The sequence below is a fragment of the Chaetodon trifascialis genome, chromosome 4, assembly GCF_039877785.1.
Source record: "Chaetodon trifascialis isolate fChaTrf1 chromosome 4, fChaTrf1.hap1, whole genome shotgun sequence".
In the NCBI taxonomy this organism is placed as follows: Eukaryota; Metazoa; Chordata; class Actinopteri; order Chaetodontiformes; family Chaetodontidae; genus Chaetodon; species Chaetodon trifascialis.
The window spans coordinates 10,756,770-10,771,355 of NC_092059.1; the positions used below are offsets into that span (position 1 = coordinate 10,756,770).

At 43.1% G+C, this 14,586-nt stretch overlaps 1 protein-coding gene across 2 annotated transcripts in view; it reads right to left on the reverse strand.

The window, feature by feature from the left end:
• Positions 1–660: 660 nt before the first annotated feature.
• tle5 (TLE family member 5, transcriptional modulator) overlaps positions 661–14,586 on the reverse strand; it is a 41,182-nt gene continuing 27,256 nt past the window's right edge. Inside the window, exons 4-7 of one of the 2 annotated variants that reach the window (XM_070961365.1) lie at positions 13,190–13,234; positions 6,903–6,965; positions 6,090–6,164; positions 661–4,601 (exon numbers count right to left, since the gene is read on the reverse strand). In XM_070961365.1, the coding sequence (XP_070817466.1) occupies positions 4,377–4,601; positions 6,090–6,164; positions 6,903–6,965; positions 13,190–13,234 (408 nt within the window). In that variant the 3' untranslated portion in view covers positions 661–4,376. Of the gene's footprint in view, positions 4,605–6,089; positions 6,165–6,902; positions 6,966–13,189; positions 13,235–14,586 lie in introns of both variants that reach the window. The other variant, XM_070961363.1, reaches the window with a different exon arrangement.

Here is a 14,586-nt window from a genome sequence, read left to right on the forward strand (position 1 = left end):
CTAAATGGGTCTTGTAGTCAGTTTGTTTTCATACTTTTAAGTATTTAGTTTTCCTATATTCTTTCTCTCTTTTTTTGCAATTTAGCAGAGATTTCTGTCAAAGCGGATCCTCTGAATGGACAGTTGTAAAACAAGAATAAAATATTATTAGCAAACACAGATGTTGTGAGAAAGACAATGTGACATAGGTTGTTTCTCGCATTATTGAGGCTGCGAGGTCAATCTGAAATCTAAAATGTTGACCGTCTTGACAGACACTAAAACTACACAAACTAAATTACCATGCACTTACTTAACACTGCATTTAGCCCCTTCAACAAACAACAAATGAAGAATAAGGAATGTTAACTGCGATGGATCATCCACCCAACTAAGTTTTAGAACCCTGCAAGAAGATTTTCACACCGTGATGAGATTAACTGGAACCAATGCTCGCCTGAAAGGACGGATATTAAACAACACCTCTTCATCTTAGCTAAAACTGAGAGATGCCCCCCCTTCTTCCCCTGTTACAGAAATCAGCTGTGATTCATTATTCAGTCAGAGTAAAGGCTTCCTAACCACCAAGCCATCCACCCCAATCAGGACACAATCTGCACTGTCAAATTACAGATTTCCACACATTGAAAACGAGTCACAGAAGAGAGAAAAAAGTTTCTTATGATTTGATTGACTTTATTTGTAAGGCACCAGAAGTCCTTCCTTACTGCAGAACATTTCATATTATTTATAGTAAATGTTTGTTGTACTTTTTATAGTTTTTTTTTTTGTTTCAATGAAGCTATGATTTCAGACACAAAACATTTTTTTTTTTTTTTTGCCAAAGTACACACTTTCAGGTTTTACATTATGCACAAAATAAGTATTTAAAAAAAGACCTTTACAAAGCTCAAAACGCTTACAATGCTTCACGCTATGGGGGCAAAAAGTTGGGAATGTAGGACGTGGCATGGGAGTAAAGGGGGCTAGGGGGGTTAGAGAAAGGGGTCAAAGGGCAAAAGGTCAATTTACTGCAGTTTCCCCCCTGGTGTCACATCAGTTTTGTAACACAACAGCACAAGAATCATCCAGGACAGACAAGAAAAGATGCAGCTATATACACATAAAGCTTTCTATGTATAACTGTATACAGAGGCGAGCGCCTCCAACTACTTTAACAAATACATAGAATTTCATTTGTATGTTTATAACGTCAGCTTTGTAATTCTCGTTCTAGTTCATATCGATTAATATTTCAAAACAAAGAGGAGGGAAAAAAACAAGTGCATTGATCACAGATAGTTTGAACCAAACATTCTTTTAAAAAAATGTCTCCACTAGAAAGAAATCAATTTCTGTTCCCCTGCAGACATGCACTGGTGTGTGTGTTTGTGTGTGTGTGTGTGTGTGTGTGTGTGTGTGTGTGTGTGTGTGTGTGTGTGTGTGTGTGTGTGTGTACGCGCATCTTGCTTTGTCTACACGCTCTGCATATCACTACGACAAGTACAGTATGTAGCTTGATACATACAGTATGTGGCTAGATGAGAGAACGCAAGCTTATTTCACAAGCAGAGTAGCATGTTAGCTTCAGTTGTTCTACAGACAGGAATGAATTTCATCTCTGTGGTTCATCATCGACGACCAAACCTGTTTGTACTGTACACACCTTGTTTATGTATTCACATACATACCCAACAATGGGCATCATCCCATCGGCAGTGCGCCATCTCAACCTTTAGACGCACGAAGGGTTTTGTTCTGCTATTAGTATCCTTTTGCTTTCTGAATGAGTAAAATGTGCTTTATCTCCATCGTGCCAAAGATCATCTGGAGCCGTGTTTTTCCCAAAGAAAAGGACCCTTTATTTTAGAATGAAACTCTTCGTCTCTATTCTTTCTCACAGTATAGCCACCAAACCAGAGGGAGGGTGTGTGCGTGTGTTTCTGTGTCTGTCTATGTGTGTGTGGGGCTTTGTATAAAACTACTTCATACACAAATCAACACTCAGACAAACACGGGCTGCCACCGTCGACTCGGAGTCGATCAGACAATCTTTGTGCCAAGGTCAGGGGTTCCATATCAACTGAGGCTGCCTCTGCATGAAATATGTGTGTTTGTAAGTAAAACGTCCTAAAAATGGAAAGTTCATCACTGCTTGTAGCAAGAAGACGTTTGATGGGGCCATTTTGGCCACTACTGAGCCTGTTAAAGCCCCCCACACCCACAGTCCACCCACACCAGTGTTTTCACTTATGTTGTCTGATTAGACCTCTTTTTGGGACTGTGTGGGTGTTTGACTGACACCTCCCTCACACTTCCAGTGGTAATTAGGACCAGGAAACTCTGATATTTATGAAGCCTCTGATATATCTGACTTGGCCCTTAATTATACAGAAGTGCCTGAAAGCCAAATGAACACGGATGCCTCACGTCAGCCAAAATTCATCGTTAAGTAATTAAACCCAAGTAATTAAATGGGGCATTAGCCTGTAACAAAGGTCTCCTGCTGGAATCAAACTGGGGACGTTGCCATTATTTGGTCGCTGTTTTAACCACTGGGCCTTCAGGATGCCCCGAATGTGGGAATTTGGGAAATTATGTGAGTTTGGTGAATTATTCCCAGCATAGTTTCACCCAACTTGCACTTGACTGGAGGCCTAATCGGACAAGGTAATTGAAAACAGCGGAGTAGGTGTGCAGGGCTTGTGAGGTTGGGGGAGTTTGTTTTTTTTTACTCACAGAGCCGCTGTGGAGGACGCTTGTGCTTCATCTGTGTGATCTGCACTGATTTCATTTTGCTCGGTCATGGAGATTTCCCACTCTGTGTTGTATGGAGGCGTTCGATCATCTGTATAATGCAGTGTTAGTCTGATACGGGACAGACCTGTATATGTACAGTGAGTCAAAATATACAGTATTTAAATCTGAATTTACAGCACGGGTCCAGCTGTGTTTCTGGTTCACGCCGAGAGGTTCCTCAAAATAGACCAAAGACTACTTCTCAAGAACTGGATCATGACAGGCACCGGGACTGACCGCATGCAGAGATTAATGTCACCAGTCGAGTCTCTGTATATCAAGTCTGTACACACCGAGTGGATAAATAAGCCATTCCCCTTTGTGACACAGCCTGTACTCTGTCATTGTCCTGTCCTTGTTCTGCTCAGGCCTGAACCCAGCGAGGAGGATTCCTCAAAGACACACACTGCCCTCTGCTGTCAAACGCACAACATGCACACTCTCTCACCCCTGTGCCTGCTCTAATACTAGTGCACGTTTAAGATGAAAAAGGTGGTGGGAGGGTGCAGGAGTCAAGTGGTGTCTCTGTTCATTGAACTACTGATGAAAATGTTGCCTTTCAGTTAAGGTGCTGGGTGGATTTTTCTGATGTAGTACCTCACATGGTCAGGCAGGGATCGTTAAGTGGGGGGGGATTACTGACTAACGTGGGTTTGTTATCTAGTCTGACAGCTCTCAGCATGAATTTTGCTTTAAGAAGGTGCTTTTCCTTTCTGTCTATGAATTTAGGATTACACACAACATCTCTAGTTTGTCCACTGGAGACGCCTTCTCATTGCATTCTGCTCTAAACGGAGCAGTTTTTGGTCGGGACGTGTGTGTGTAGCTTTAGGCATGTTTCTCTCTTTACCCGGGGCATGAGGGCTCTATTTAAACACCTGATCTGATCCACAACAATCCTACGTTTCAAACTCAAAGCCAACGCTTAGCTTGGAATGAATGCATCCAATCTGAACTGCCAAAAAATATCAACACTGCTGATCTTTCTTAGGAAAATGAAGTTTGTAGGAATCCTGCGTTGTGTCTGACAAGTTTTACGGCTTGCCAAAGAATCCCTGTGTTTAACATTTAACCTGTTTTAACACCTACGGTACGGTGTGTTCAGTCTCACAGATCAGTCCTGCATAACAGGGACCCGCTTAGAACAGAGGCAAGAGATGGGGGCGAGTGGGAGGAAGGGAGGCATGGAGGACAAAAAGACAGAAAGTAAACAGGAATCAGAACTGAGAGGCAGAACGGCAGAGGAAGAAACAGAAATAGAAAGTAGTCCTGATGAAAAACAAACAAAAAAACTGAAGCTTAATCACATACAAGAAAGAGACCTGAAGAAAAGACAGAGGGAGGAAAGATAAAAAACAACCCAAGTATGGTAAATATGAAGAGATCGGGACTAGTCTGACATGAGGAGCAGGTGCCAAAGCTCTTCCAGTAATGGGAGTTGGTTATGGGTCTCTAGCTGGAGCTGTGGTGATGGGTTCAAAGCCCATGTTAGCTAAGGTCAGAGAGAGGGAAACCAGGGGAGAGGCTGTAGGCCAAAGGGGGCTCAGATCTGGGGATTCAGGTCTCTGGATAAAAGCAGAGCTGAATGGGGACACCATCTAATCAGACTTGTCTCCGTCCTCCTCGCGGTGGCTGTCAACTCCTTCACGTGATGCTTTCTCCTCCTTGGCCAGCTGGGCTTGGGAGGCCAGCAGGGAGGAGAGGGAGAAGAGCCCGGAGGAGGTGGTAACGGCAGGGAGGGTTGGCTGGCTCAGGCCCAGCGGCAGAGGGGTCATGGGCAGGGCCAGACCCTGGAGCTGAGACAGCTGGTGAGCCTGGAGCTGCTGCTGCACGGAAGACAACCAGACACAACTTAGGATAGATCCGGCACACAAATCACCGCAAAACACTGAGGGGAATGCAAATATCTGCACTGCACAGACCCATTACACATCACAAATTATATTTAACACTATATATATAACCCCTGAGGCACAGTTTTAATAGCTCAGGCACAATAGGATAGATGAAAGGCACATATCATGGCTAAAATACACGCTCAGCGGGAGATGGAAAATCTGCAGGACACATAACTTATTTATTAGAGATGCAATTTTCAGTATATAAAAACCCAAGAAAACAAGTAAGAGGGGAGAAAACAGTGCAAAAATTTTAAAAAACGGTCTTTTAGAGGACAGAAATGAACCAAAGTAAAACAAAAAAATACACAGTAGCTACACAGTAGCATTCGTTTCATTTAAATGTACAGGATGAGAAAATGTTCCCGCCAAGCCTGTGTATTTTCATCACTCCCTGCTGTACACACAATCCACATGACGACACATCAGTGGCTTGATTTTATGGCAATCTGGACTGACTTCTCATAAACAGTAACAGTTTGCACAGGCTACACCTACAAAGTCAATGGCTCTGCTTTACATTCAGAACTACAGCTCAAATGCTCTGTTGTCCTTTAAGTCCATATGATTTATAAGTATGATAATGGCAGCTATCAAACTAAGATATTGACTATCATCAGAAATCATCTGTACTGAGAAGAACAGCTCCAGTCTGATACACGGGCCTGTGCAGACCAGTGTTCTCTGTACCTCAAGCAGTAGACACAAAGACAAAGGCAAGACATCTCTTTAAACCATGAATCACAGTGATGGAGTGGCTAAGCTAGCTTATGCTAAATCTCTGGCAAGATGATGGAGTAGCCAAGCTAGCAAGCACTCAGCTTATGATGATAAAGTGTAAATACTAACCATGTGCTAACATTAAAGGCAAAAAGATGAAGGATTGTGGTCAGCTGGCTAAAGCCCCATCCACACTAGTTCACTGTTTTAGCTATCTAGCTAATATTGTAATAATTAAAATTGTGCCATTGAGCTAATATAAATCAACAAACCCTTCTTACCAATCTTCTTTCACAAACCTGGTATTTATTCTAGCACTGTTGTATTAGACTGCATTTGTCCATTCATGCTAGTAACTTAATGTACTGCATATTTTAACGATTTCCCAGAATGTTGGGTCATATTAACATTTTTCAATCAATACTGATAACAGCTTATATTTTAGCCTTTTTTCTATATTACATTGTTTATAAAAAAAAAAAAAAAACCCAACCTTTTATTAACCACTAATGATTCTAGCCAAAGGAGCAGGGTAAACTTAATTCGCCCAACTAATTTCAAAACATATACCTAAATATTTTTCAAGCAATAAGCCAACAAATAAAGGTAATTAAAGAAAACTATAGAAGTACTTATAATGATCAATAATTTCTAGCCACCACAAGACTCTAAAGCAGGGCTGGAACATCATACCCTTATGATGGAGTTCATCTCTGGGGGGGTGACCTGCTTGGCCCTCTCTATGGCTGCCAGGACCTGCTGCTGGTGCTGGAAATGATGGGTGAGGGGTGAGGGTGGGGAGTGAAGACAAGGGAAGGAAAGTGAGAGAGACAATAAAAGCGAGACAGAAACAAGGGGAGGAGAGTTTGGGTGGGGGAGAGGTGGAGAGGTTAGATCAATATCAATAGTCCCAGCAGAGAACTGACAACCCTCTCTGGTGATGCATCCCCCCTCCGGCCATTCAGCTATTCATCTGATCACACACACAGACACACACACAGACACACACACAGACACAGACACAGACACAGACACAGACACACACACACACACACACACACACACACACACACACACACACACACACACACACAAGCCTTGTGTTACACCAGTGAATGGATGGTTGGCTGGTGTGCCGTAATGGGTGGAGGTCAACGGCCCTGGTGGGCAGATAAGAGCATGGCTTATCTGAATCACACAACCATTTATTACGCTGACACACACAAACACACACACATGAATAAAGGAAAAGAGGAGTGGAACGGAGGTGGTGGTTGGGGGTGGAGGGAGGGAGAAAGGGAAAGTGGGGTGGAGGGACACAGGAAGCGAGTGATGATGAATGACGGGAGACGGGGAGAGAAGAGGAAGGAGGGATGCTGAGTGAGGGGTCACGGAGGTGGAGAAGTAATGAGGCGGGAATGAGGGTGATCTCATTCCAGGATGTAAGGAATAGGGCTGAGGGTCAGAGGGTTAGTGACGTCTTTGTGTCAGTGTGTCTGCGCTTACCTCCTGAGACAGGTAGGGGAGGACTTGTGCGCAGATCCCGTTCAATCTCTTCACTATCTCAGCCTGCGGAAAGAGAGGGGTTTTTTTTAGTTCAAGGATAATACCGGTGTTACTCTAATGTTTCGTTTTTGCCACCAAATACCATGAAAAGACCAAAACCAAAAGTGTGTTCATCAGTGTCAGTATCTGAGTGGCACTCAGCCCCAACCCCATTCAGTCCTGCTGAGGATGTTAAACATACACAGCTCAAACGGATAGTTTTATTTCTAAAAAAGCCAAAGTAATCTCCTTAATAAACAGGGCACTGCAGTTTTAACAAAATGTTACTCAAACAGGAGTAAATAGGGTGTTTGTTGGGGACTATTTTCAGATGTGGATGAATACATGTTTGGTGCTCTAGAGAGTATTTACAGCAGCTGGACAGTATAAGTGGGACTGACTCAAAATAAACGACAGTGCCCTCGTTCATCGTGATGTAGGAACACCAAGTGCAACACTGCAGCTCACTGATGTGTTTTTAAAGCCTCTGCACACCCTCAGTCGACCCACACTGTTGTTTTCACTTATGCTGCCTGATAGGACCTCGTCTCAAGACTATGGGAGTGTGTACAGACCAAATGAACGCTTGCTACGTAGCAGCAAGGGTGGGGAAACCAAGACTGTGCAATTTAGGTCTTGAAATGCAACCTTAGGCCTTTTTCACAGAAGATGTTTTGACATGTCACAGCGGCATGGAGTCAAAGTCAAAGATGACTTTGAGGTTTGTGGTACTGTGCACGCTACCTCGCTGTCACACCGTCATGGCTTACTGGGGTGCTTGAATAGACGAGAGGCATTGTCACTGTTATTGGTTACACCTGTTCTTTCTTATTATTACCAGCCAAACAGCTGCTGTAAAAAAGACCTATTGATTACAATATCTAGCTGTACTTTGGCGACATCACGCTAGTCCTAGCATAGCAGCATCCAACTTCAACCTGAATAAAGGTCCAATCAGTCAGAGCATGTGAAAACAGATGTGTGGGTGTGCCGTAGTCTGCAGCACTGAGGAGAGAATTATATCGTGGTTTGGCTTTACAGGGAAAACTTGTTAGTGGTTTTATTGTTGACTGTGCTCTTTTCATGGGATTTGTTGACAAGGAGGCAAAATTATAAAATATCATCAGACTTCTCCCTTAAACACATGCATGGGAAACATCTGCCGTGACCTTCCCAAACTGGGGCACACACATCTTGCACCACACACTCACACATCAGACATATCAGACTCCTTTTATTCACCTCATTAATTAAGTTGCTTGTACTTAATACTCTCTCTCAAAACTCTTGCACGCATTCACACACACACACACACACACACACACACACACACACACACACACACACACACACACACACGCACACGCACACACGGTAACAATCACCCACGCAAGTACACATGCACACACGCATGCACACGCACCACACACACACTTGCCTCCTCCTCCTCCTCCTCCTCCTCCTCCTCATGCACATTCCCTATCTTTCTCACATACAGGTCTATTATCATATTTGGTTGGTAATCATCCAATCCGTCTGAGATATGCAAAGCAGCAGTAATTGTGTTAGAGCATAATTCGTGGCGCGATGAGGAGAGAGGGGCCCTCCTAACAGTCATTAGGCATGCAGAGCACAGCTCCCCATCAAGCGCTTCACTCCTATCCGCTCATCATTACACATACACACTCCCTGACATATCTAAAATGTCTCTCTAAAATGTCTCTGCGGGACTCGCTCCATGCTAACTATGGCTCTTCCTCTTTTTCAGTGCCCTTTATGCCATCTCTCCCTCTTTTTTTCCCAACCCAGCTTCTGTCTCTTCTTTTATCTGTGCTCTCTACTATCGTCCTCTGTGTCTCAGCTTTTTTTTTCATCCCGACGCTTCTTTCTCTCCTTTGTCCTCTCTTTACATTTTACTCTGCTTCTTTCTAGCTTTCCTCAAGTGCAACTGGAGCACACATTCACTGACAGGAGCATTGTATGTGTGGAAATAAAACGTACAGAATATAAAACTGGGCCCCGGCACTGGACAAATACATCAAGGATCTGCTGCAGACTGAATTCATTGCTGTTGGAGATGTCTTTGCTGCTTTTTGCCAATTTAAATACGCTTTATCTTTTGTCATTCGAAAATGTAGGCGCAACAGGGAAAGCAAACACAGAGACAAAAATGTGTTCTGGTTGATTTAAAACGTGTTTCAAGGAAGCATGGAAGGAAGCCTAAACAAACCTAACATTTCACAGACTTCCTCAGCATGTCCTGCTTTTGTCCCTGAATGAGCTTCATATTTGAACTAAGTTTATTTCTGAATTTTTCTTGGTGTAACTTTGACAATTAACTGTTTAAACACAATTGAACTGACAGATATCCCCCACTACCTCCAACCATGGTAACATTCAGATGATATACAATTTATGTGTATTTACTTTTTATGCTACTTTGTACTTCCAACACTTTCATGCATTTATGCAACAATCAGAGAGACTATTACTTTGAAAATCAAGGTTAAACATAGAAAACATATGATGATCGTAAAAAATATGATGCATTATTCTAGATGAAACCACCCAACTGTATTTCAAGTCATTCAAACAAGCTCCAACTCAACAAGCTACAACATTAAATTGCTGCTTCACATCAGTTATATGATCCAATATCATAATATATGATACTATAACGCTTTAACACGGTCCACTCTGCATTCTGAGTACTTTTACTAATACATCTGCACTTTCACTCAAGCAAAATTCTGAACGCAGGACATCACTTGTAATAAATCTGCTGATTAACTGTCTGGTCTGTAAAACGTCAGAAAATAAAAAAGAGAAAATCCAGATTTCCTGTAATCCAAGATATCATCTTCAAATGTCGTGTTTTGTCTGACTTCAGAGTCCAGAGCCAACAGATATTCCATTTAATTTTCTGTCCATCGATTACTGGAATTATCACTATTACGTTTAATTAAATAAAGGATCAAGGCACTGCGTCCACCATGCCTAAGAAGAGTAACAGGGGTCCTTTACAGTTCAACCTATGGGCACAAGTCCCCTCAGCACGGATGAACGTGTTGGGAATTTGCTATCCTGTACAGCACGTGTGATGAGGACTGCTTGACAAGACAATGTACATTATTTAGACACCCAATGAAAACTCCTATTATATGCTAAATGAACAAAACACAGACGCAAGAATTATGTTGCAAGGTGGGACACACATTCAATATTAAATGCAGGGGAAGAAAAACATGGTGCGAAATAAATAATAAATATCATAAATCAATAGAAAGACAAAGAGGACCAACAATGCAGAGCAGATTCATTCAGCATATTCCCGGTTCAATCCACAACTCAACCTTGCTTCTTCTCACCAAGACAAAACAGAGAGAAAACAGACAAGAGAAGGGAGAGGGCGAGAGAGTGAGCACAGAGTGGAGAGGCATTTTTTGAATTGAGTAGGACAGAGTGATCAAGAGGGAGCAATTGAATGTGTGAGAGTGCGAGAGAGAAAGAAAGAGGGAAATAGAGATGGAGGTGGAGAGGGGGAGGAGGAGGAGCAGAAGAGGAGGAGGAGGGGGAGGGACTGGCTGTGCACAATAGGCCTAGACATGAATGCTCCTCGACATTCGTTTCCACACATCCCCTTCAATTTCAACTCTCTAATAGAACTAGCGACTCTCTGCACCCACTCACACTGTGCACAAAGAAAGCATGTGTGCGCGAGCACACACACGCAGGATAACAGGAACACACATGAACAGAAACACACACATTTGCTTGCGAACATGTGCGGCTAACACACACATAAATACAAGAGCATATGCACAAACAGAGGGGGACACATGAACACACACACACACACACACACACACACACACACACACACACACACACACACACACACACACACACACACACACACACACACACACACACACACACACACACACACAAATGCTCGTGCAGGCAGTCTCGACCCCCACACATACATAATAAAAAAATATATAAAAAATTGCAGACAGCCAATAGGAAAACATATGAGCAAATGTACAATATCAGTCTCTCTCTCTCTCACACACACACACATTTGAAACAACACACACGCAAACACACAACCACACTCGTGACTGTGAATTTCATCCCTCTCAGATAAAGAAAAAGGGTGTGTTGAGCTGCCCACACACACCTCAGTGTTTGTGTGTGCTTGCTTGCTTGCAACAGTGTGTGTGTGTGTGTGTGTGTGTGTGTGTGTGTGTGTGTGTGTGTGTGTGTGTGTGTGTGTGTGTGTGTGTGTGTGTGTGTGTGTGCGCACGCGCATATGTTTCTCCGGCATGTCTGTCTTGTGCTTCCTACCTCAGAGTTTGTGTGGGTGCATATATGTGACGGTCTTTAAATCATGGAAGTGGCTACTTCTGTGTGATTGTGTGTGTGTGTGTCCATTTGTCAAAGCATACTCGGTTTTCCCAATATGGCTGTCAGTGCGCACCGTCAATCATGAGACAGCGTGTGTGTGTGTGCGTTTGTGTGGACGGGCAGCGCCAGACGAGGTCACCGATAAGGGCTGGCCCTTCGGAGGCTCATCGCTCTCTGCCTCCTACAGGCTGAGCATAAATTACTCCCCCAGCTTCAGCCACACAAACTGATGTATGGATATTGGCCTCTCACCCCTCCCCTGCCTGAATGAGGGCTTCCTTTTCTTTTCATTTTCAAAATGGCCAACTGATTGCTGATAAATGATGTAGCTGTTGCATCGGTTACCACTAAAAAATTCACGTCCTTATACACAATCCCATCCTCACCATAACCATGGAGCACAGTGTGCAGGGTGAACTAAAACTGATTTGGCAACAGCAGAACAGCCAACCCCTTGGCGCCTGCATTTTACACACAGCCTCAGGTGACATCATTCAAATGTCTCTCAACACTCCCAAAGTGATGGGAGATTATCTCTGCAATTCACACCTGCCAATCAGTGAGCTGCAGGTGCACAGTGGGGGAATGGGGTTGGGAATGCACAGCTGTGTCTGTATCAACAGAATAACAAAGCGTGAGGAGTTATTTTGAATGTTCAAGGTTCAGGAATTAAAAAGTCTCCCTTTTCTTTATTTTTTTGACGTTCGCTGACTGGCAGCCGGAACATTTCCAAGGTTTTGGTAGCCATGAAACTCTCCCCAGTTGAATCAACAGTGCGAACAACAACTGCAATGGTGGACTGCGATGAAGGGCTGGCAGACCTTGAGACTTTGTCCAATCACCAAGTTTAAAATGATGCTGTTTGCACCATGGTGGGCAGAATGAGAAAAAAAATCTCATTGTGTTCTAGATAAATGTCAGATGGATTCAACAAATTGGATGTGGTGATTTTTTTTTCCTGATTGCGTCAACAAATTGTTCTGAAATTTCTGCAGCTCGTATTTGTGGCTCTTGCTGGTTTCTCCATAGCTCATCAAAGAGAATATTTCCTGATGCACGCCTGGTAGACAGGTGCACAGGAGAGTAAAGTTATGCAAAGGAAAGTGGTAAATTCCTGCTCTCTGCACAGCAGTGTTTCCCTCTTTGGCATTTTTCTAGCCAACAGCATTACAGGGACAGCAGTATTTACTGCCACTGCAAAACGTTTTGTCAGAAACAAAGTTAAAATATTTTTGATGTCCATCACATCGGAGTGTGTAGTTAAATGATCCAAAATATTCTTGTGTTTTGTAGAAAACAGTCACATAGAAATTTAGTATCACCTGCTCTGATTATTTGCTTATTTATTTACTATTTTCTTTAACTGGTGCTTTCCAGATTCATCTTGTGAATCGTCTGCTTAGTGGCTCTTTCAGCTTCAATACTTAACATGGTGCATACAAAAGGCATACAGAAATTATTGTCAGGCATACTGGTGCAGAGAAATATGGAAAATTTACCGTTTCCAATTTAATTTCATGGAACATCTCACAGTCTACACTGGCACACAGAGTACAAGGAGGACAACAGACCAACAGCCATTATCAACTACGGCAACATAAACACCTTTAAGACATAAACGCCAGAAGACCGTAATGCTAATTTTTCTGGCATAGCTGCATAAACATGCAGCCCACCTCAGTTTGAATCCAGCCTGTGCCACAAGCAAAACAATGCATCCTTCAGCGTTCCAATATTTTTTGCACCAGCAATTTGCTGTTCATGGACAAACAGTTATATATGCTATGTGATGGGAACAGAAGATTTTTTTCCCCTAAAAAGATAAAATGTAGACTCACCTGTTTGTGCATCTCAATATTGAGCCCATAGGACATCTCATAGTACTGTAAAGGGAGAGAGTGGAAGACAAAAAGGAGTTATCACACAGGCATCAAATACATGTAACACTAACACCATTTACTCTGTGTGTGATGTGCATCTGCATAACACTGTGATGGGAAATCAGACTTCTTCAGCCGACATTGGTAACTAAATAAAAGTCTGATTTAGTAATTGCTCAGTTATTTAAAAAAAGCTCAATTGTATCATAATTCCAGAGAAAAAAGAAAGAAATCTATATAAAATCTATATAAAAAAAACACAATATGATTACAATCAGATGATGAAAAACAGTGACATTTCAAAGGCCTCCCGTCACTGCAAGCTCCAACCATAATCACATGGCATAACTTGCAAGATTTTCAGACATGAATCTAAAATTGATGTAATAAAAGTCCAGGCTGAGAATAAACAAAATTATCCTAACACACACAGTCAAACCAAAATGACACATCGCAGACTCCAAGATCCCAGCATTTGATTCTGTAAACTTATTCAAACCACAAATACGCCTGCATGTACTCACTCAAAGAGAGGACGCACGGCTACAAATAGCAAAAGGAACTGAGAAAGAAAAGGAGACAGCAGAGAAAGAGCCTCTGTGAGTGAGCGTGTGTGTGTGTGTGTGTGTGTGTGTGTGTGTGTGTGTGTGTGTGTTCAGTGTTAATGAGAGGGCCACCCTCTAGGCGTCAACCCTGTTAATCACCCACTCTGTCTGCAGGGGGACTGGCTCTGTCACTGGAAAACAAACACACAGATCTCTCACACATAAATGTGCACACAAACACCGACAAACACACACATGCGTGCGCGTGCACGCACGCACACACACACACACACACACACACACACACACACACACACACACACACACACACACACACACACACACTTCTGTCTCTGGCTTGGTCTCACTCATACACCATTGTTGTTTTCTGTTCGATCTCACACTGACAATACCTTGTATGTGAATGCACATGCACGCATGCTGCACACACACATATGCACACACACAGTCCTTTTTTCTGTAGCTGCTTGGGCCCACGCGGAAGCTCCCTAAAGTAATTACAGCGCTGGGGAAATGGAGGTGCTGCCGCTGGCCGGGGGAGTGGGGCAACCTGATATGCTATTAGAGGAGTGTGTGTGTGAGGGGTGGGAGGGTCGTTGTGGGGATACAAGGCCGGGCCTGCCACTGATGGAGTGGAAGTGCGATTGAAAGCATACGCGTGTATGTGCATGGTGTGTGTGTGTGTGTTTGTGCGTGCAAGTGCATAATAAGTGTGTTTATGTGTGTATGTGTGTGAGTGAGTGAGTGGAGGAGGGAAGGATAAGCCGTATTGCATTCATAGTTCAATTT